The 23,942-nt window shown below is 54.8% G+C and overlaps 1 protein-coding gene across 1 annotated transcript in view; it reads right to left on the bottom strand.

Annotated features, from left to right (window-relative positions):
• HPSE2 (heparanase 2 (inactive)) overlaps positions 1 to 23,942 on the bottom strand; it is a 131,409-nt gene that overhangs the window by 8,201 nt on the left and 99,266 nt on the right. Inside the window, exons 6-9 of the mRNA XM_014957401.1 lie at positions 20,939 to 20,986; positions 12,160 to 12,253; positions 8,472 to 8,578; positions 4,601 to 4,658 (exon numbers count right to left, since the gene is read on the bottom strand). Coding sequence (XP_014812887.1) covers positions 4,601 to 4,658; positions 8,472 to 8,578; positions 12,160 to 12,253; positions 20,939 to 20,986 — 307 coding nt within the window. The remainder of the gene's footprint in view (positions 1 to 4,600; positions 4,659 to 8,471; positions 8,579 to 12,159; positions 12,254 to 20,938; positions 20,987 to 23,942) is intronic.

The raw sequence follows: 23,942 nt of genomic DNA, 5'->3' as shown, positions 1-23,942 counted from the left end.
GAGAGGAGAGGAGAGGAGAGGAGAGGAGAGGAGAGGAGAGGAGGCAGCGTGAGGGAGGGACAACAGCCGGTGCAGAAGCAGCTCTGCAGAGCAGAGCAGTTGCTGCTGTGGCTGTGTTGGGCGCCCTGTGTGCTCACAGGGCTTAGGCCAGGCTGGATCTTGGGTAGGGAAAGGAAACCAAGCTGTTTTGCAACGGCTCTGCAATGAGTCCTGAAGTGCAGCACATGGGGACAGCCAGGAGAGTCAGTCCCACTCCCAAATAATCTGGTAACACATGTGCACCATGGGTTCGGAGAGCAGCATTCTCATTCACCAGTGCCAGCAGCACCATGAGCTCGGTGTTTGGGCTGAGCATCAGCCGTTTGCCCCACAGCCTGGGCTCTCCCCAGCCGTGCCAGCAGCACAACCCATCAAGCCTCTGACGAGCACCATGTCTCCCCAGCCTTCAATCCATTGCACCCTTTGCTCAGCCCCTCTCCCTTGTCTCTGTCACTTCTGCCCTTTTTCTCTGTCCTGGAGAAAGTCCAAATGCTGATATTAAGGCAAAAAATTCCTGCTGTGGGAGTGGCAGCCACAGCAATCGCTGCCAGGCACCGGTGGCACTGAGGGGACAGCCTGCCCGGGCACTAGGCAAGTGGCTTGTGGGCAGTGTCCCCTGCCTGCCACTGCCCTTCACGAGCTGGCCCCTGGCCAGTGGCCTCCACCTTCCCAGGGAGCCGAGCAGATGGAGGAACGGCCAGACCTCTCCTTTGTCATCACCTCTCCCTAACAGGGTCCAGGCCATGGAGGCTGCAGGAAGGGAGCAGAGCCGCCGGATCAGAGGGGCTTGGAAACCAAATGTGACTTCTTTGCTGTTTTCTGTTCTTCTGCTGCTTTTCACCATAATGCTACTTTCCTCTTCTCCCCCAGCGAGCACCCAGCACCCAGACCCACCCTGGGAAGGGTATTGCTGTCCCACCTTCTCCACAGCCACAGGATGGCTCTGTCACTGAGGTGGGCAGGTCTGTCACTAGCAGGGTGCCTCCAGGACACATGGGCAGTGGCCGTGTCCATCCTCCCAGGTACCAACTGCTGCTGCTGGGCCCAGCCAGAGCGTGTCTCTGCCCCAGTCTCTGGTGTCGGAGGAGCAGCCCGGCTCCAGGTCTGTGCGTGTCCTGCAGCTCCCATGGGTGAGTGCCAGAGCTGCTAGCCGCAGCATGGCTGTGGTGCGTTTGAGACTCCAAGCATACGCACGTCAGAGATGGTTTTTTATGGTGCACTAAGAGCGAAAGACCTCTTAACCCATCGTGTCAGCAAGCAGAGTTCAGGGGCTTTAAATCTGCCTCCTCGTTGTCAGATAAAACGAGCCTCAGAGCAGACGTGGAGCTCCTGGAAGGCTGACTGCAGGGAGGGTGCAGAGAGCAGAGGATGCCACAGTCCTCGAGATGTGGTATGATCATGGTTGAGAGGACCAGGCGGGGGAGGGAATGCCCTGCTCAGACCCGCTCCAGGCGCTAGCGCCGAGGCTGGCCAGGAGATTTCTGCAGGGCACCATGTCCACTCTGACCTTCAGCTGGCTGTCCTCCAGGCTTGATGTCTCCTGGGAGAGCCTTTCCCCCACGCACACCTCAACAGCCCGGGATTTCATCTTCCCTTCCTGCAGCCAGAGCAAAACTCCTGTACAGACCCATCCTGCCCATCCTCGCCTCTCCCACCCCTGCCCCGTTTGCAGGCATCACAGATAGAATCATCTAGGTTGGAAGGGACCTTAAAGATCATCTAGTCCAACCATCAACCTGACAAAAAAAAAAAAAAAAAAACAACCAAAAAAAACCTCACACACCACAAAACCAAAAAACACAGCACTAAACCATATTCCTGAGGACCATTGCTCCCAGCAGAGCCAGCACTCTGGCTGTGGGGCAGATGGGGGTGCCAGGCACCCCGTGTGGCGTATTTATGGTTGTCAGGAACAGTCTCCACGTGTGTGCAAGCTCCATTGGACACGCCACCCCTCCAGGCGTGGGACTGTGCCCACGCTGCCACCCAGCCCAGCCGCCCCCTCCCCAACACTGACCCCAGAGCTGAGGGTCCCCGCTGGGGGGAACGGCAGCCGTGGTCCTACCCCCGGCAGCGGGGCTGGCTGCGGGGACTCGGTGCTGGGCGTGCAGAAGGGCCGGTGCAGCAGTGGGGTGAACTCCCCCCAGCCCCACAGCCAGCTGGCCGGGCTGGGCGGTGGGAGCACGAGCACTTGCAGGAAAGGGCTCTCTCTGGCTTTCCCCCGAGTCTCCCCATTACCTCCAGACACTGACCAGCCCTGCAGCCACCGGAGGAGCAGAGGGTAGGGTGGGGATGGGTGCAGGACCCGGCCCCCCCCAGCCTTGAGCCCCCTCCCACACAGCTCAAGGAGGGGAGAAGCACCATCTGGGGAGACGTCTGGGACCTCCAGCTGCAATTAGCGGTGCCTCCGGCCCAGCCAGCTCAGCTAATGAGCTCACTGGGGAGTGCGTACATGCATCAGGCAAGAGCACGGCTGGGGGACCTGCTCCCAGCCCTGGCACCCAGGGCAGCACCTCGCCAGCGGGTCCCTTCCCCCTGTGCATCCGGAGACTGGGGGGACCACCCTGTGCCCTGCTGGGGAGGTGCTCGGGACGGGTCAGGCAGGAGCCCTCGGCACCGAATTGCCAGGGGCAGCCCAAGGGGTTGGCTCGAACCACAGCTCTGCCCTCAGCACCCCAAAGGATGCTGGAGACGGTGGCAACCTGGCACTGAGCTCATTCACACCAGGGCTTTTATGAAAGCCCAGGTAGAAAGGGGACAGATCACTAAGGACAGACCTTAATATGAGCCCGATGTCCTCCCTCCTCCAGGACAGATAGTAACTTTCCCATCAAGCTCCTCAGTGCCTTTGGGTTAAGGAAAGGAGGTGAAAAATTACCTGCAGCATCCAAGCGTCTGACCACAGCACCATCAGGCACCGACCTCTGCACTGCTACGGTGCTTTCTCAAGGACATCATCAATTCACAGGCAATATCATACTGTCTTCTACTACCACAGCTGAGCAGGCAGCCCCTGCCATCACATCACCCTGTGATCCCTCTGGGCCTTTCTTTGCTGTGTATGAAACTTGTGCACAGAAAGGAAGTTTTAGCATCTACCTAAGCTAGGAGAACCGAGCATCTTGCTGTCCAGAGTCTTTAGGAGAAGGTCTGAGAGGAGCCACATTTACCAGGAGATGGAAGTCTGGATTTCAGCTGTGTTTTTATCATGGGCTTTGTGTTGCTCTGGCCCTCCCTAGGAACACGCCCGAGTTTTTCCACACATAGGTATAATATATATATTATATATATATAGCGCACCGTGCATTAAGGGAGCAGAAATTACTATCAAGGACGGGTAAAAAAGAGGCAAGTGCCATGTGGAAGACCACGCAGAAAGGTCTTTAACATGGTCTAACAATCTGAAGAGAAATCTCACACCTACCTGGGGGCCTCTCCAATGAAATCAATGTATTTCCTGCCTCTGGACTGTTTCAGAGCGATATTAAGGAGAGATGGAGTATGGACACTGAGTGCCTGAAATGAGCCCGGAGCTACTAAATGCCAGACTGGCATTTCAAAGGCACTGCCCCGTGAAGGGTGAATATCACTGCTGTTCCTGCCCTCCTTCCCCCCGCGCTCCCCTCTCCCGCACACGTGGGGGTGGGTTTAGGTGCAGGCAGGCACCTGACACACCTGCAAGGGGCTTCATCTGAAGGGCTTCTCAAGCACAAGCCATGCAGTCAAGCTGTGATTGTTATACACCTGGCTGCCCCAATCACTCAGGAAGAAAAAGCAGTCTGATGACACATGGAAAAGCCATCTCAAAAATAACAAGGCATTAAAACACTGGAGATCAGCTGCATGAAGGTTGGCAGGAATATTTCTATTCCCCAGCCCGATAGTCCCCGTGTCCAGGCCAGGGAACCTCATGTCACCCAGTTTCTCCTGTTTTGGTCCCCATTAGTCCAGCAAGAGAAACTTCTTTCCTGGAAACTTCACCTGGAAGGAAGCTGCGAGAGGCACCTCTGCACCACCTCCGAGGAGAGGGTGGACAAGCAATTCTGGCAGCCAGGATGGGCACCCAGAGCTGCTCTCTCATGGGTGAAGGTGGATGGGGCACAAATGCCCCTTGCAAGATGCCCCAGAAGACACAAGATGCTGCTTAGCTCATGAGACAGCTTGTATGCAGAAAGCCCAGCAGAGATGTGAGCATCTCCCTAATTTCTCCATGAAGCTGCAATGCCCCTCAGCCACGCTGCTGCCACCTGAGACCACTTTTGGGGAGCCAAGCTGTACTCCACCAGTGGCCACCACATCACGAATCTGGTGGGGGGACCAGCTTAAACCTCCGCTTTCAAGGTTTCACTGCAAGCCTGTCTGCAAGCAGCTACTCCCGGGTGCTCTTGCACTTCTCACTGAAATGGCCAGAATATACAAGTTTGTTTTCAAGCCCCACCAGGCTGCTCGGGTTTGCTGCCCAGTGCCCGCACCCCGAGAGTGGCTGTGCCCTCTGCCCCTCTGAGGTGCGGGTACCCCCCGCTCTCTCGCAGCCCCAGCAGCAGCTAGCACCCCGCTGTACATGGAACGGTGCTCCCACTTCCCTGCTGCTTCCCTGGTACGTAACAAAGCCCCCAGAACTGCAGGCAAAAAGAGACAGGATGATTTAGAAGCTGACTCCCGCGACAGCGCCCACCAAGTGACCCCGGCATTCCCCACTCCGCAAATGTAGCACACACACCACATTTTAGGAACTTCCTTGTGCCACTCGCTGTAACATCCCCTTAACAGCGACAGTGTTCACCTGAGCAAGACCAGCAGCTTTCAGGGGTCCCAGCTGAAGGACAGGGAGGAGGGCTCCTGTGACAGCAGCGCAGTGCTTGCATGGTGATGGACTACACATCACTGGGTTTTATAGGAGAAGCTCTTTAGCACAAGGCTGGAGGGCTGTCTTTGCATTGCCACAGCAGCCATGGACCACGCAGGAAACTCTCCCTGGAGCGTGCAGCTCCCCAGCACCGCTGTAAAAGGCTCAGCTCCAGCTCAGCATCCTGAAACACGCCATCCTCTGACCTGACAAGCCGGGATCGGCAGTGGCAGGGGAGGAGGAGGTGAAAAGGCTGCTCCAGGGGAGCCCAGACCCCGCTCCCTGAGGAGCCGCCAGCTGGAGCTGCCATTGATACTGGGATGCTCCAGCCCTTCTCTCAGCAGGCGGCCGCCTCACACCCAGCCAGCGTGAGGAAACCTCTTTGTCAGGGCAGCTAACGAGCAGATTGGGTTTCAGAGCGCCTGGCCCGGTGCAGGCACAGCCAGGGGCTTTCATCTCCATGATGGCTCCCACGGGAAAAGAGCGGGCGCTGCCCTGCGGAGCGGGTCACGGCCCGGCCTCGCTGGGCTCTCTGCTCTTTGCAGCTTTTAACCCCCCCGTCAGTTTGCACCTCTTTTAAAGCACAGGAGTGGAGGGAAAGGGGCTGGGGAAGCACCCGCTGGAATTCGTGCAGGAACACGATGCTGGGACATGGGATCGATGCTGAAGCACATGGGAGAGCGAGGAACCAGCCACGAAGGCGGGTGGCATCTAACTTATTGGACGAGTTAACTTCAAAACAACAGCAAAATCCAGTTTGAAGACCTCCATTGTGTTAAACAGGGTTTATTCCTCAAAATCCTCCCCTGGCTTTTGTCCTTCTCCTAACTGCACAGGCTGCTGCCCCTGCTGTGCCGTGAGAGCTGGCCACGGGCCACCCTGTGTCCTCACTGTGCCATGAGAGCTGGCCACGGGCCACCCACTGTCCCCACTGTGCCCAGGATCTGGCCTACAACCACCCGGCCAGGAGCAACCTGGGGGAGCCAGGGGTAGCTTGGCCAGGGGACATGGCTCTTCAAAAGAAATCCTTCAAGTGCTTGCCCCAGGCTCAGATTCATCTCGAAGTTCAAAGCCTCTCTGGCACCCCCCAGCCCAGGCCACCAGAGCTGGCAGGTGTACTCACTGGAGGGGTGTGCAGCTTGGGGAGCTCTGGGAGATACCTGGAGCACCATGGGCAAGGGACCAGAGCAGCATGGGACCATGCTTCTCTGGTCCCCTGCCCATGCTGCTCCAGGTATCTCCCAGAGCTCCCCAGGCTCATTTGCTCTCCAGAGCCACCCACCAGGCTATTCTGGGGGGGCTTAGTGCAGACCTCATGTCACCAACACCTCCCATCTCCTCTCCTGATGCTCAGGGATGCTGTCATAGAATAGAATAGAATCATAGAATCGTTCAGGTTGGAAAAGACCCTTGGGATCATCGAGTCCAACCATCAACCCCACTCTAAAAAGTTCTCCCCTACACCATATCCCCCAACACCACATCTAAACTCATTCACCATCCTGCTGTTATTGACAGCAGATTTGAAGCCAGGTTAACTCTGGAAAGTCAAGAGGCTCCAGTTGAAGGAACCACCAGAGCTTGTTTCAGAAAGAACATGCTGAAGATTTCAGACGTGCAGAGATTTCCTTCTGACTTCTGTGCTGCTGCTTGCACCCCTGTACTTACAAAAATGAGTACAATAATTCCATCTTTCTATGAGCAGCATCGATAACAAATAGTAATTTAAGGATCTGTAGTGGTTTCAATAAGCATTTGAACATTAATATTTATTATTACTAGTACTATGAATATTTATTTTAAAATCGCTAAGTAATAATTTGAGTTGATTTAAAAGTGGCAAGGTGCTATTTTCACATTATTAGAATGGCTCAAAATATTATCTAAGGCCTATGTTTTATACAAAAAATCAGCAGTGTTCACTGAAGGAAGTAAATAGATTAAGCCATCTTCACCAACAGGAGAAAAAAATGAAAGCAGTGGCATTTTATGCTATTTTCTTCAATATTTGTAGTTAATAAGCCTTGGAAAGTGTTGCCCGCTTTCCATTATTCTATGGTGGCACACCAACATTTCATCACTGAGTCGTGAGTTAATTAATAAACTTAAGAACACTGTCAGCTGGAAGCGACTCAATTAAAAGCCACAATTTCAAATTAAACTTGGCGATTCCTCTTAATCAAATGTCTTTCTATTAATCTTGTGGTTTTAGAAGACGACCCTCCTTCACGCCTAGAAAAGCCTCTCTTGTCCATGAGTGGCTTCATTACTGAACAAGGGGCTCCATCCCAAAGCCACAGATGTCACCACCAGCATCACCTACAACCACAACAAGGGACCTTTCAGTTTTTTTGAGGGCACCTCTTAAAACCCCTCTTAAAAACCCTCAAAGCTCCTCAAAGAGTGGGGAGAAGATGCAGCAGAGGCTACAAAGATGATAAAGGGACTAGAACCTCTCTCTGATGGGGAAAGGCTGAGGGACTTGGGGCTTTTGAGTCTGGAGAAGAGGAGGCTGAGGGGGGATCTGATCAACACCTATAAATACTTCAAGGGTGGGGGTCAGGAGGATGGGGCCAGGCTTTTTTCAGTGGTGCCCAGTGACAGGACAAGAGGAAATGGGCCCAAACTTGAACATGGGAAGTTCCATCTCAACATGAGGAGGAACTTGTTTCCTGTGATTGTGGCAGAGCCCTGGCAGAGGCTGCCCAGAGAGGTGGTAGAGTCTTCTTCTCTGGAGAGTTTCAAGACCCTCCTGAACACGCTCCTGTGGGACCTGCTCTGGGTGGACCTGCTCTGGCAGGGGGTTGGAGGAGATGATCTCCAGAGGTCCCTTCCAACCCCATGTCATTCTGTGATTCTGTGACCCCAGCCCTGGCAGCCCTGCTGCCTGCTCCCAGTATCCCATCCCCCCATGCACATTCCCACGCCTCCCCCGGAGCCCAGATAATCTTCCATCTTTCATGATCACAGCCAGCTCTGAAGATCTGAACTGAGGTTCAGCAGCAGGATGCCCATGCCACAGGGCTGTGCCAGCAGACAAACCCCAGGACCCCATGGAATGGTTTTGGCTTTGAAGAAGGAGAGAAAATGGTTTCCAGAGCAGAGTCCTGCCCAGTGCTTCCCTGGGCAGGTGCCCCGGGAGTGAACACATGCAACGAACCAGAAACAGAGTGGGAGGAGGCCCTGGGGACCCCGAGTGGATGCGCGAGGCAAGCTAGTTGGGATGCCAGCCCTGGGGTCCTGGAGGTGGCATGCCCAGATCCCACCTCTCCCTCCACATCCATGTCCTGCGGGCACACCGTGGGTACCGCTGTGGGGTCCCAAGTGGCCCCCTCCTTGCTCTGCTCCTCTGAGTACACCAGGGGCTGGGTCACCTACAGGAGAAGCAAAGCTGAGGAGAGGTAACAGGGATGCTACGGAGAAAGTGAGGGTGCCCAGGCTGCCGGAGGAGTGCTGAGGGGGGTAGGAGTGGGGTGTCTGGGCACAGAGCTGGCCCCCTCTTGGCTGCAGAGGCTTTGCAGCACCCAAGGCCACAGAGCCCGTGGGGATGGCAGTGCCCTGGCGCTCGGGTGCTGGTGTAACTCACAGGAACCCGGCCGCATAGGAATCGGAGAGGTTGTTCATGCCTCCGGCTGAGGTCGCGCCAACGCCTTCCAGCCAGATCTTCTTCCCCGGTGTGTATGTGTTCACGACCTGTGTGGGACACAAACGCAACCAAAATGACTCTCGTGAGCCCGTGACTGAAAGCTCAGGCAGACGTGTCCTGTGCTCCACTCCAGGACGGGTTTTGGAGGCCTCGGGTAATGGTGCTGCTGGGCCGTCAGTGCTTGCTCAGCCCTGGCATGGTCACCAGGTGTCTTCACCATGTCTGGGGGGTGGGGAACTGGTCCTCACTCTCTGCTGCTGCTGCTGCTGTCATGTGTCTACTACCCATCTTCTGGAGCTGCTCCTAACACGTCCTCCCAAACGTACTCCCACACTCCCAAACCCAGGCCCTGCTCTTTCTCCACGGTCTCCCCACACATTCCCTGTCCTGCCAGCTGCCCTGCCAGGTCATCTCAGTTCTCCACAGCCCCATGCAAGGTGGCCACCAGCCACAGGAAGCACCCGAGCTCTGAAGGCTCTGTCACGTGGGAGCCCTGGGACACGTACTGGAGCCACATGGAGGAAGAGTGGGCACCTGAGAAGAAAGCAGTGGATGCCTCTGGCCACAGACAGAGCCAGCCCCATGGCTGAGCAAGGGCTGCTTCGATGTCCAAGGGCTCCCTGGCACAGAAAGGACATGTAGGTCTGTCCCACCACCTCCAAGGCTCCAGCCAGCAGCGCAGACACCCATGAGGTGCCAGGTGGGGTGGAAAGGCTCAGATGGCCAGAGCTGCCCTCTCCCAGTGTAAGCAACCTCTGGCACCACACAACTCCCCATCCTCTCTCCCGTAATCCCACTTCTCCAGGCCGGGCAACAAGCTCCCATGAACAGATGTCTGCAAACCCAGCAGCCTGAGGAGCGCTTTGCGCAGCCTGATGCATCCTGCCCCATTAGTGAGGAGTGCTGGAATGTGCTGGATGGACTGGGATCCCTCAAAGATGTGAAATACGCCAGCTCTGGGCTGCCTCCCACTCACAGCCTGTGAGAGTCGACATCCCTGACTGAAGCCCCAGAGGTGTTGGCATCCTGCCTGTAATTATCTAAGCCCGCCACCTTCCCCCGTCGGAGAGGAAGCAATAAAACAGGGAAGTGGACAAGCCCAGCTGCTCTAATCAGCCCCGGCAGGATGCACGGACTCAAAGCCAAGCTGGAGGCTATTAGCACCCAGCGCTGTGCTTTTGCTCAGCCGCACTGGCATTCCCGGGAGAGCCCTTCCCCAGCCATCCCTGCGCAGGCCAAACCCTGCCCCGCGGCTGCCAGGGTTCCCCCAGCCCACGTCGGGGGTAGCTCCTCGCTGCTGCTGGTGTGGGGATGGTTGGGGTGCAGGGAGCCCCTGGGGCTGCTGTCCTGTCCTGCCGGGGATGTCACCACCCAGCTGCCCACGGCTGGGAGGGCAAACGCCATCCCCAGCCATCCTGCTGCTGGTGCCCTGCTCCCAGAGCCCTCTGCCCAGCCCACCATGGGGGGTCCAGCACCCCTCCCAGCAGGTTCCCGACCCCACAGTGGAGGTGGGACACGTGCCACCACTTTTGGTGGGTTTGTGTCCTGCCGGGGGGAGCAGGGCTGCTCAGTGCCTCTCGTGCTGATCCCGCTGGCTGCCCCACCACCCCTCCCCACAGCGAGAGGACCACTCACACGCGTGGGTGATTCCCAGCCTGCACCGAAGGACTCGGCAAGCGGCTCCTCTCCTCTGGCTTTGCTGCGCTGACCCTCACATCCCCTTTCCAGGGGCCTCTTTGAATTGTTTACTCATCCTACAGTTTCTCCCTGCAGGAATTACAACAGTAAGATGTTGTGGTGACTGGTAGGGTATGAAAACCTGGACAAGACAGACAGACGGACATCTCCTCTAGTCCCTAAAGCCTTCCCTGCTTAGTAGGTGTTCCTTTTTTTTTGTCAGAATGACAGCTGAGCAGGCCAGGCACAGCCCTGGTCCCTGTATCAGCTGAAGCAGGGGGACCTGTGAAGCCCCCGTCCCCTGCCCAGTGGGAAGGGACAGGAGCTGGGTGCGTGGCAGGGAGAGGAGCACTCCCCTCAGGCTGCGCTGGCCAGGCAGAGCCAGGGGCTCTGGTAGAGCACGCCAGCATCATCTGGGTTTCATAACATAGTCCAAACATGATCACCAGGGGAGGAAAAAAAAACCCACCAGTTGTTCATAACGATGTTCATGATTCTCCATGAGTGAAAATCACCCTGGAAATGCAACTGTCACAACTTTACAAGCAATATTTTGAGTTCGCTGATAATACCCAACTGGGAGGACTGGCTGACACTCCAGAGGGCTGTGCTGCCATCCATTGTGACCTGGACAGGCTGGAGAGCTGGGCAGAGAAGAACTTCATGAGGTTCAACAAGGGCAAGTGTAGGGTCCTGCACCTGGACAGGAAGAACCCCAGGCACCAATAGAGGTTAGGGGTGGATCTGCTGGAAAGCATTTCTGAGGAGAAGGATCTGGGGGTCCTGGTGGACAGTAAACTCTCCAGGAGCCAGCAATGGGCCCTTGTGGCCAAGAGGCCAATGGGATCCTGGGCTGCGTAGGGAAGAGTGTGGCCAGGAGGTGGAGGGAGGTCATTCTCCCCCTCTGCTCTGCACTGGGGAGGCCACAACTGGAATCCTGCCTCCAGTGCTGGGCTCCCCAGTTCCAGAGAGACAGGGAACTGCTGGAGAGAGTCCAGCGTAGGGCAACAGAGAGGATGGAGGGGTTGGAGCATCTCCCTGATGAGGAAAGGCTGAGAGAGCTGGGGCTCTTCAGCCTGGAGAAGAGAAGGCTGAGGGGAGACCTTCTTCATGCTGCCAAGTCTCTAAAGGGGGGGTTGAAGGAGGATGGAGCCGGACTCTTTCCAGTGGTTCCCAGGGACAGGACGAGGGGCAACGGGCACAAGCTGGACCATGGGAAGTTCCACTCCAATGGGAGGAAGAACTTGTTTGGGGTGAGGGTGGCAGAGCCCTGGCAGAGGCTGCCCAGGGAGGGTGTGGAGTCCCCTTCTCTGGAGATCTTCAAGCCCCGCCTGGATGCTCCTGAGTGATGTGCTCTGGGCAGCCCTGCTTTGGCCGGGGGGTTGGACTGGAGGGTCTCTAGAGGTCCCTTCCAACTCTGACAATTCCCTGACTCCGTGATTTTCACGCACTGGCAGCAAGCGGGCAAGACACTGCAGAAGGAGTCCCCTCCTGAGCAGGCACGGCACTGGCTGTGCTCAGGGAGGTTTGATGCTGCCTGGTTGCTCCCTCTTCTCCTCCTTCGGAGAAACTTTCAGGTATGGATGGATGGCAGACTGGAGACAGTTGGCTGTTTTAGAAAGGCTTGGCATGGCAGTGTCTGCCCCTGCACCCTGTGTCCATCCTGCATCCTGGTGCACTGCACAGCCCACACGGTGCTGCAGCCCCTGACCCACACACATCCTACCCCGGGGTCAGGCATCCTGCTGCCTGCTCTGTCCTCCCATCCCCTGCATGAGGGCTGGCCACATCTGGGCTGGGAGCACAGCTGCCCCCAGCAGCCGTCCTCCATCCCTGCCCCACACCAGCTCCCCCAGGAGCACATCACAGCCCCGGCCAGGACCCCTGCCGAGGCCGAGCCCCATGGGCACAGTGTCCCCTCGCCCCCCGCCAACCCTTTGCACTCACGCACTTTCTGGATTTTCCTGATCTGGTCAGAGAGCGTGTCTAACAGACGCGTTTTCAGGAAGTCTGTCACTTTGGCCACTCGGCCGTCGATGTAGTAACTGAAAGGAAAATAAAAAGACAAGGATCAGTCAGCTGGGAGAAGCTCTGCCCTGACCCACATCCTCCCCGTGCCAAGAAGCCTCCTCTGCTCTGGGCCAGTCCCTGCTTGCACCTTGCCCTGCCCTGGCCCTCTGGCCGTGCCTGCATCTGGCAGATGCTTTCAGTCTCCAAAACAAGGCGTGAGGTGGATGCACCCTGAACGCTGAGCAACCTGCGCTGCAGAGTCCATGGGAAATGTTGTGCTTTCTTAACTATTGCTGGGGAAACGCTGGGAGCAGCAGCACACAAAAGGCTGGGAGAACACCACCACCCCCAAAGGCTTTGCAGCACCCTCTGCACTGATCTCACGGAGACCCCGGGGAAGGAGACCCTCTGGCACCTGTGAGAGCAGCACCTGGGCTCCACCATCAGGGAGATGTTCTGCTCACTCAGCTTGTCCCGTCTGTGCTCATCCCCTGTGTCAGGGACACCCCGTGTCCAAAATGCAGATAAGCCAGTCAGCCCAGTATCGTTGCTCTTATGGGATGGCAAAACAGAGGAAGCACATGTAATGGCTGAAACGAAGGGCTCCTCAGCCTCAAGAGGACACTGTGCAGGCACCAGGGAGGAGAAGGCTCCTGAGCAGCAAACGCCCTCTGAGGAGCACTGGAAATTGCTGCAGCAAACACCCAGAAGGGGAGAGGGGATGCTGCCCATGCTCCCAGCCGTGGGAATAACTGCATCACCCTGCCTGGTTCGTGGGACAGTCTCCATCCAGTGGTTGGTCTTCTGGCCACCGGTGCGTCTGCAGGGGACACCGTACAGAGCCTCTTCTGGTCTGAGAACCAGAATTGTTCCTGGACATCCTGCTGCAATAACAGCCCTCCAGGCTAAGCCCTGGTGGTGTTTCTGAGCAAGGATTAGTGACCGTGGGGTGCATGGGCTCAGGACCTGTGGCACTAGAGCCAGCCCCGCTCCCAGCCCCCCTGCAGAACCCCCACCTTCCCTGCTCACTGTCCCAACAAAGTCTACAGCCAAATCACCCACTCAAGAAATGCCATGTCCATTACCTGCAGGGAAAGTCCTGCTCCCACAGAAATCCCTTCTGCCCTGGGAATGTCAGGGGGCATTTCCCATGGAGAGAGGTGATTCCTGCTCTCCATGTGCTTGCTTATATAAAACACGGCTATAGTGCTGCCAATCATAAAGTGAATCATCTGTCTCTAAGTGTTGGGGGGGGAAGGCTCTGAAATATGTGCTCTCCATGTGCTTGCTTATATAAAACACGGCTATAGTGCTGCCAATCATAAAGTGAATCATCTGTCTCTAAGTGTTGGGGGAGAAGGCTCTGAAATGCATCAATACTGTCCAGGACACAAGGTGAAACCATCTGTCCTGGAGAGCAGATGCCCTGTGGCTGGAGGTGATCTCAACCAGCCCCTCCTGAGGAGGTGTCTGGGGCTGGCACCTCTGTCCCCACACAAAAAGCAGTAGCAGCCCTTGTACATCTCCCAGAGGCTCCTCCCAGGCACACCAAGAGGTTTGATGAACATACGGCGGATGAACAGTTTTTGCAAGAGAACTTTCTGAACCAGTGCACCAGTCCTGGAGCGGGTCAGAGCCGTGAGGGAGGTGCAGGAGAATTAGAGCAGCTCTGGCTGGGGCTGGCAGGGCTCAGCCATCGCCCCCGATCCCTCACTGGAGCCACATCCACTCAGCACTCACAGGACTGAACAGACCCTGCTCCCTCTCCACAATCTTCAGTGCAGCCACGGGAGCTGGGATGCACAACGGGCTGAAGACACGGGCTCTGAAGAAAGGGGGATTCACCTTTCCAGGGCTGATTTCTCTATAACGTGCATCTCATCATCAGCAGCCGTGGTGTCCACAATGAGTGCTTCACCCGGGTGCTGGAATGCAGGAGCATCCTCAAAGGATGCTGTGGGCTCACTCAGCCAGAGTGCCTGTCACACATGCAACATGCACGAGTGCTCAGAGAGAATTTTTAGCTCAAAGTCACTGCTCAGGTAACCAGATAAATGCACTCGTAGCTGTGCAGGGCTGCGGTGGAAGGGGAGCAACACCAGCACTAACTGGCCCAGGGCAGAAATGCGTTAAATGAGACGAGTCTCCTCTGCCAGTTCTCCCGCAGGGACATTGTCCCTGCCGTGTCCCCAGTGAAGCACAGGATGGTGCCCACTTTCACTCCAACAGCGTGTAACCCAGGAAAGGAGTAAAGAGGCATTTCTGCATCTCCGTGTCAACTGGAAGGTGCTAAGGGCAGAGATTAACTTTGGGGGGGTGGGACTTAGGAACTGTTCAAAATCGCTCCAATCATTTATACACTATTGCAGGCCTGGCTGCTGGGAGGAGAGCAGGTCTGTGAGCAGCAGGCAGCGGTGGGGCTTACAGAGATTACTTTTTAAGACAAAATTACAAAGCAATGGACTCTGGGGATGGCAGATGTTTGGATTTTAGCACGACACTTAAAAACTGAACAGAAATGATTTTTTCAGACTGCTGTGGACAAAAAAACCCTATCATCTGGGACAAAAACTGGCTAAAAAGCAATAAAAATAAGTTGTATTGACTGGGTAAAAATGGAGTTGGGGAGACCTCAGTCTGTGTACGGCCCCTCCAATGCAGCAGGTTTTCTGCAGAGTTCACCTTGTGTGTGCAAACCAGTCTGGTCCCAGAGCCCAGAATAAACCCCTTGAAAAGCACAGGCAGGCTCACACCTCCTCATCACCTCATCCAAGCACAAGGGGATGTGCTCTCACCTACGGCTCCGCTGCCAAGGGAGAGGAACACCTCTCCAGGAGCAGCCCCAGAGGAGGGACCACGTGGAGGAGGCAGCCTGGGACGGTGCTGCTGTGCTGAGCCCACTGAGACCCTGCTGGGGAGAGAAATGTCCCAGGACAGTGCCACAGTCACAGGGTTTTGGTATTTTCATTAATAACCCAGAGAAATGGGGACAGGCACGGGGATGAAAGGAAAAACAAACTTTCTGCTTCAATATCAGGAAATCTTGTCGGTGGCATGTCTCCTGGGGGAGCGAGGAGAGGAGCACTGTGGTTTTGGGTATTTAAGGAGAGCACAAAGACATTTACAAGCTCCTGTAAGATGGGTAAGGATCTCTTGCAGATCTGCCTGCAAAGTTCTCAGACACCAACAGGTACTTTCAACCTCCCCAAACTGGGAAAGGGGGGGAAATGGCCCCAGTTGCAGAAAGCTTGCGAGGAAGAGAAGGGCACTGAGATCTGAGCTTCTGTGGAACGGGTGAGCTGTTCCCAGCTGTGGGCTTCATCACTAAGATTTGGGCACTTCCTTTTGAAAACTTTAACCATCAGTAAAGGCAGTGTAGAAACCCGCAAAACACAAACAACTGACAGATCTTTAAAGCAGGAGAAGCGCTCGTTAGGGGTGGATTATTCCCAGGAGCAAAGGCTGCAGCTTTGCTGATATTTACAATGACTCAGTGCACTTGACTTTCAAAAAAAAAAAAAAAAACCAGAAAAAAAACCCCCAAACCCTGAACAGTCACAGCTCTCCAAGCTCCAAAAAAGCCAGCAGCAGCTGCAGAGAGCTCCAGTGCTGACAAGTACCTCCCCAGGCAGCAGCGTGGTCAGAGGCAGCCAGGCTGAGCCGGCTGCAGCATCCACATCCTCCTCTCCCCGTGCTGGCCAGATCTGGGTGCCAGAGGAGAAAAAGGGACAGGTCCTCCCCAGCACGGGCAGGGGTCTCTGGCAGCTGTGGCTCTGCAGAGGACACACGGCTCAGGGACAAGCTCTTTGGTTCCAAGGCAGGCTGGCAGATCTTCCAGCAGGGTGTGGGTATGATGCAGCACCGAGCTGGCCCTGAAGCCCAGGAGATACCAGCATGCCCACCACGGGCACAGACCATGCCATTGCTCATAATATAGGATAGAGCAGGTATGGGCAATTACATGCAGAGCTGACTCACCGTGTCCCCCAGTTTGATGCCACTATCTCTGTAGGCAGACAATCTGCAGGAACCAGCCAAGGAAATGAGGGATCTAGCAAATAAATCCTGGATGAGACACACGTCTCCAAGGAAAGGCCCCGTACAGCCACGTTGGGTGCCCTGTTACACTGTACGACACTGAGGCCAGTTCTGTGCCTTCCACCCACAGAGCAAGGGCTGCCACATTTCTAAAGAAAAAATGATTTGAATATGCCCTAGAAACCCGGGATGGGACCAGTGCACTTTGCAAAGGGAAATGTAACTGTATCACATTGGAGGTGACCAAACCAGACCAAAAAAAAATGATTTGAATATGCCCTAGAAACCCAGGATGGGACCAGTGCACACTTTGCAAGGGGAAATGTGACTGTATCACACCGGAGGTGACCAAACCAGACCAATCCTGGCCAAGGGTTTGTGCCAGCACAAGGAAACGCACCACCTCAATTCCTGATGCCCAGCGCTGGCTGGAACTGTAGCACGAGTTGGGAACAAGAGCTGGGAACAGCACAGCAAAAAAGCTGCTGCCAAGGTGGGGACCTGAGGCAGGGCTGAGCACAGCTCCCAGGCAGAAAAGCCCAAGCCCTTGGGCGAGGCTGGGATGCTCACAGGTACCCGGTGCCTCCCAGAGCAGGGCAGTGCCAGGCACCAGGGCTCTGGGGCCAACCTGGGGTTGGCTGCACATCTCTATCCTGTCACCTCTGGGCCTTGTGCTGCTTTAAAATGGTTTTCTGGAAAGATCCACAATTTGCTGTGTGGGACCATGAGCATCATCCCGTATTTAATGAAGGCAGTGCACTGGCTCCTGGGCAGCTGGTTTCATTTACCTTCTCTTTCATTTTAAAGAGAAACCTTTGCCCCTATTATCTGACCTCTTCTTCTGTTGCAGTTAATTATATTAAAGCCCACTTCCCAAAGCTCAGGAATTTCCGGATCTACTTTGTTGCCTGCTGCTACAGGGAGAGTCTGCTTGGAATTAGGGCAGCTGCCTCCCAGGGCGCCGAGCGGGGCAGGTCCCCACCGTCAGAGTGACACCCCACCATCACCACAGCTGTGAAACCGAGACACTTCTGCCCACAGAGGTGGCCCTGATCCCTGAGCATCTTCCCGAGGAGAGGTGGGAGCAGTGTCTGCAGCACAGGACACAGACAGCCCCGCTGCTCCCCACAGAGAGGAGAGGTGGGACATCACCAGCTTCCCCCACGTAAAGACTTGTGGGCAAAGGGAAGAGGTGCTGCCCATCTCCAGTCAATTAATAAATGCATTAATAAAGAAGAATGGCTGAAGGCTTCTCTCTGGCCCTAAAGGCACTACTCAAGTGCCCAGACGAGGTGGCTCTGTCCGTCCCACCAGTAGCAGCCATCTCTAGCCCATGTCATCTCCCTGGTCATACCCTGCCATCACCTGGGATTGTGCTGCTGACCAGGACCGTGATGCTGCCAGGGACTGTGCCCTCTGTCAGACAGTACAGAGGATGGCAAGCCAGTGTGCCAAGCCATGCCCTGACCAGGTTGATTTACAGGTGGAGATGGGGCAGTGATTTCTTCACACAACCCCTTCCTCCAGGCACAACCTCAGAAGACACCACGGTCTCAGCACTCGCAGCAGGCTCACATGAGCCCAAATATATACCCTTGGTATATCCACTGGGGTGTGTGCACGCTGGGAAACTCTCCCCTGGCACCTTTAGGAGATCTGCCCCCTGCTATAGCTACTGCCTTGTGAGCATCTCTGCCTGCACACTCCATGTGTCTAAGACAGAAGAGATGTCACCCAAACCAAGCCCAGCAGAAGCACTTCAAGCAGCGTCCCTCACACGCCCCTGTGTCTGGCATCTCTGATTGCCACATAGGGCGGGTGACTTTCCATCTTGGAAGATAACGTGGCATTCTCCAAGGAGCCAAAATGATAGGTGCCCACTGGCTTTGAAGAGGCAAAAGTTTACTTTCCCGGTCAGTAACAGGGATTTGTGCTTGAAAGGGAGCGTTACATAAGAATTTGCCCATTAAATTTGACAAACGTGGGGTTTTGCACAACACTTTGGATGGCAAACCAGCCGTGCAGGACCTGGCAGGGCTGCAGGTTGCAGGGGGCAATGAGTGTTCCCCTCATGGGGGGGTGCCAGCGGCGAGCGAAGGGGAGGCTGCGGGGAGGTCTCTCAGCAGCGGAAACCCGCATCCAAAGACGCCGGGGGTCCGCAATAAAGGGAGCATTTACTCAGAACCAAACATAACAAACAACCTCAATTACCAGGGAAGTGCCAAAAACTCTGGGAGCCACTGTCAGTCCCACCTGCCCCACCCTCCCCGGCTGGAAATTCCCTGAGCCTTCCCAAAGCCGTTCACACATCCCGCTCCAGCCACACGTTACTCCTGGAGGGGGAGGCACACATGCTGAGTTACATGTGTAAGTGAAACCATTCTCAGAAAGGCTGGCGAGGCTGCTCATTTCCACCCGGTGTCACTTTTCTGTCAGATATATTTGAGATATATTCTGTTTTCACACCGAGAATAGGGATCCCTGCGATGTAATTCCCTTCTCAGTTCCCTTTCTGGATAAAGCACAGCCTTTTCAAAGGAGTAACAGATTTGACAAATTTATAACCGATATCCCAGGAGAACGTTAGGGTTTGGAACAGAAATGTTCATACTTGAAGTTAGACAGCAGTTTAGTTTCCTGCTAATAATTTTCTTCTTGGATACAAAGGACCTTGTTTTGTTTTGTTTTGCTGTTTGGAAGCAGAGGGATGAGACACTGTTTTGACATTTGTTCATAAACAGTACAGAAGCCCAGCTCGGAGCTGTGGCCATTGCCAGTCCTCACAAATGCACGTGGGGGCAATCTCCAGAGCTCCAAAGAGGGAGCAGCAGCTCCTACGCCGTGGTGGCACCGGGTGGGGAGGGCTTGCGGGGGGCTGCTCAGCACCCCGAGGGCTCCGTACTGATCGGAGCAGCCTGGACTCATCCTGCAAGGAGAGGTTCCAAAGCAGACGGGAGGACAGAGCCCCCCCACACCAGGACGAAGCTCCATGTCAGAAGTCTGGAAGTTCGTTCCTTCAGCTCCTCCAAGGGCTTGGCCCAGGGATCAAGCCCCGTGGCAAAAAAAGCGAATTCCTGGACGAAGTAAATGTGATCAGCACATCGTGTAATCATGAAAAGCAAACTCCCAGCTGAAACATAGATCATCAGTGCACAGCATGAGCCTGTAAGTAACACAAATCCTGATCCAAAGGCTCTGCTACCCTGCTGCCCCCATCGCACCACGCTGCCAGGGAAAGCCCAGGAGCCAAGCACCCGAGCAAGCCCAGCGAGGAGAGCAAGGCTCCCTGAGGAACACCACTTGCTGGATGGTGGTGCTATAAATCCCTCTGAGATGCCAACAGCTGCTTCTGCAGGAGGCTCCGAGGTTAACACACAAGCACAGAGACCCTGGGAGCACTTGCCAGAAAACCTCATGTTTTAAAACCCAACGAGCTCTTTTTAAGAGCAGGTCTCCAGGCGGCCTTTACGAGAGATGGGCTTTACAAACCACGCTGCCACACTTCAGCCAAGCAGCGTGAGCACTTAATGAAGAATCTCTGTGAAGAGCCAGCTTGGGGACCAAGCCCCATGGCCAGCACACACAAGCCCACCTTAAACCTGAGCCCCCGGCTCCCGTGCTCCAGGTCAGTGCTCTGCAACCCAGCGTCAGAGCAAACCCAGGTTTTCTGGGAACAGGTTTGTGCTCCAGTGAATTCCTGTCTCTGAAATGTGTCCTTTCTGTGGCAGGAAAGAGTCCTGCCTGCCTCACAGACCCTTTTTCTTTCAATTTTGTAGGTTGCTGCTGTGCTGCCTCACCTTCTCACTGGCATTTGCACACCCACTGCAGAGAGACACAGGCTGCTGGGAGCCTGCCTCTGGCCACAGGGTGCAAACTGGGGCCGCTGGAAATAAGGGGAGGAAAAAGATGCTTATGGCTTTTTGCCCAAATAGGAAAACTTTTTCCTTCACTCGGTGCTTGTTGCACCCAGCGCTGCAGCTCAGAGCTTGCTTTGCTCTTCTGAACTGCAGCACGTGTAGGAACCAGGAGGAAAATCAGGTGTCAGCATCTCTCTGGCAGCCCCAACTGGACCTGAATCTTGGGCGTTCACCCCCTTTCCATCAACATCTGCAGGGCAGGACAGTGGCATGTCTACAGACATCCCAGACCCTCACGACATGGAGTGGGTGCTGGGCCATCACACATTCACCATCGCACTAAGCTCCCTCCCCCTCCCCTGGGCCAGACCAGCTTCTCTTCAGGCAGGCGGCTGCAGGGAGACAGTGGTTGGGGTGGAAGGAAAAGGGCTTTCAGATAGTCCCATACACCTGTCACATGTGGCTTTTTTGCTTCCCTGTTGTCCCCACCCGGCCACCACCAGACCTGCCTCCAGGGACCCCTGGTCCAGCGCAGGGCTTTGTTCCCAGCTATCAGGCAGGCCAGGCACGCCGGCAGCGGTATTTTTAGCCTCTGTCTCAGCTGCAGTGGTAGAGGTTAATACATCCCCCTCCTGTATTTGTTTGAGAGGCACCAGAAGGAGAGGCAGAGCCTCTTCTACCTATTTAAATGCAGCAGGGTGACAGAGGAGGTGGCCGTCACACATCTGCCCCCTTTCACACCCAGACAGAGCATCAACTCTGCTCCCAGAGTAGTCTGATCACTGCAATTAGTGTTGGAAAGTAGAAGGAATGGTGAATACCTACTGTTGCCAGGTAACAGCATCCACCGTGCTGCCAGCCACTTTCATGAACCTATAGGAAACAGAGGGAGAAACTGTATGAGCCCAATGTAGTCACAGGGGAAATCCGAAAACAACCAACGCCCATCCTACCTCATGGGAAAACAAAGGCAGTCACCACGCTCACGGGTTCTAATGAAACCTTTGCATCCTTAAACAGAAGGAATTAATTATATGTGATAAAAATGCCTGCAGCAAGCACAGCTGAGAATAACGGACTGGAACCCAACTGGCAGCAGAGCTCTGACCATCACTTTGGAGCAGGAAGGGAGAGCTCTCTGAGCACCACAGCTTTTCAGGAACAAGATCTTGGGGTATGGACCTAGTTCTATCACTGTAGCATCCTTCAACAGTGATTAAAGAAAACGTTTTAGATGCCCATCTTAAACTGAACATGTATTTAAATTGAGGAACTCCTTGCCTGGACTCAAGGAAGGACTTGGAAAATGGAAAAAAATGGAAGAAATAGCCAGCAAAGATGCCACCTCCAGCTCAGGAAGCCCCTGAGCACTGGAGAATGGGAGGAAAGGCTGGACAAATACTGCTACACACCTTCCTTTTTTTGGTGCTCGCTCCTCGGCAGTGGCCATTAACAAACTGATGAGATTCCACCCTGAGTGCACTTGTGGTCAGTCCTGCCCCTGGGACTAACCACAGCCTTTCCACGCAGAAGGTTACCGTGAGTTGTATGTATCTGTGTTAGTCTCCTGATGGCTTGTGACCCAAATATCTCAAAAATACACCTCCTCCAGACAGCTCCTATTTGAGTCCGACCTGAGGCCACACAGGTGTATCTGTTCATGCTGCTGATGCCAAAAACCAAAGCAATTACTAATCTTGAGGACCACAGGAGACCACCACAGGAGCAGCCCCTAGCACAGGCTTGCTTGCTGTCCAAGGTGGTCGCTCCCTAGTCCAGCAATCCCAACTACAGCTTGGAAAACTGGGGCTCCTGGGAGGAAGCCCAAGCAGTTGCTCTATTCTTAGGCTTAGGAGCAGAGACATGAAAACACACAAAGGCACACACCAACCAGGCAGGAAACCTTTTCTGTGGGTGTAACGTGCTGTGCAGCTGGTGCACTTTGGAAGTGCTAATGCATGGACACAGCAGGAGATATTGGCTTGAGCAAGTGAAGGTGATGAAAAAGGAACCGATGCTGCATTGCCTGGGGCTGCTCTCTAGTGCACGGGGAACACAACAGGAATCACAGAGTTGTCCTGACTCCACTGGGGTGAGTCCCCCAGCCCAGCCCCACCATCGAGGGTGGAGAAGGAACAGGAAGGTTTGTGAGGAGAGACAAGACCTTTCATCAGAGCAGTTGTGGCAGAGAAGAGCAGCAAACTTTCTGGCACATGAGCCTCTAATCAGGTCTGAAACAAGAGCAGCAAACTTCAGGCTAAATATAGCTCGGAAACAATCATCCTGACTTTAAATTAATGACGATGGTCAATTATAGACTGGGACAAAAGGGCAGCTGGACCCCGTGAAGCATAAGAGGCCACTGGCAAAGACAGCGGTAATAAATCGCTGTGGACAGAGAGGGAAGAGATACAATTAGAAATGGAAAAACAATAACGTGCTGCAAAGCCCTGCAGCACTGACGCTGCCCCGGTGCTGCTGCCTCGCAGCGCTCTGAGCGTTGCTTCCCAGGCTGGCCTCTGAGAAATCTTCCACATCTCTCTGGAGAGTCACCCAGTGCCAGGGTGGTGGTTTGGGGGTGGTTCCCCCCAGCCTGGCAGGGTGAGGAGTCCAGCTGGAGCATCCACGGGGAGGTGCGGACGTCGCACAGCTCACACGGCTCCTCTGGCTCCGGAGGAAAAGGGGATTTTGCAAATATTGTGGCGGAGAGGCTGCTGTTCTCCAACACTAAGTGTGCAGAAACATGCCAAAGGGATCAAAAAACCCGACTCCCAGCTTTTAAATGCTCCGTGCAGGGACTGCTGCCTGCAGTGCAATGCACGGCGTGTACGACAGTGAGCTAATGAACGCTAAGCTGCAATTATGAACATAATCTATATTGGGTCTGAAGATCAATACATGGCAATTGGGTTTGAAGATTAGTCAAGGTCAAATGCTTTATATTCTGGCTGCAAAATAAACCCTCATGGGCTTTCCTAGATCACCTCTTGGGGCTCAGCTTGGCACTCGCCACTCGCAGCCCAGACCCTTGAGCAGACTGAGCTCGGAGGAAGAAGTTCTTGGGTTTTCCTCCCCCCCTTTCATAGCGCCCGCAGCCCTGGCACACACGTACCCACCACTGCTGCCTTCGGGCAGGGACTGGAAAGCAAAGAGAACTCTCGGGAAAACCCCCAACGTGCCTGGAGCAGCAGCAGCAGGACATCCACCGTGTCCCTGGGAAGCTAAGTGACCTGAGAAAACATTCTAGGACACAGGTGTCACTCAGGCAGCACGGTGCAGACCAAAAGCAGGACAGAAAAGGACCTGGTTTATCTTAGTGTTCCTCTTCTGTCTCCATGAGAGAGAAAGAAACTGGCCTTTTTCAAATTTTACTATAAAAACTCAAATTTTCCTTTTCATACCTGCTTTTCTTTCTTTTCTTTCTTTTTCCTTTTATTGGGATTTTTGCAGGATGAAGTTCAAAAGTTCCTGGTAAAACTTCAAGTCCTGCCTTAATGGTGGAGTTGTCCCTGGAGCACAACTGGAGATGACTTGGTCTTGGTCTCTACCCTCCAGAGGGATCCTAGAGCCGCTCAACAGCCAGCAAGTGGCCCTGCATGAGCAGGAGATGAAAGCCCAGGGCAGGTGGAGATGCAGTGAGGCAAAGGTATCCAAATATCCTTGGTTTAGGAATACAGATGTTACTAATCCCTTTATTCCTGTAGCACCTGTGCTGCTCAAACCACAGATTTGGAGACCAGTGAAGATCCATACGGTCCAAACAACCAGCGCTGGCACATTTTTCTCTGGGATTTCCTGGCCTGTGTGATGTCCATGTGTGCAGCATGGG

The sequence above is a fragment of the Calidris pugnax genome, unplaced genomic scaffold, assembly GCF_001431845.1.
Source record: "Calidris pugnax isolate Ruff unplaced genomic scaffold, ASM143184v1 scaffold4, whole genome shotgun sequence".
Classification (NCBI taxonomy): Eukaryota; Metazoa; Chordata; class Aves; order Charadriiformes; family Scolopacidae; genus Calidris; species Calidris pugnax.
This window is presented reverse-complemented; position numbering and strand designations above follow the sequence as displayed.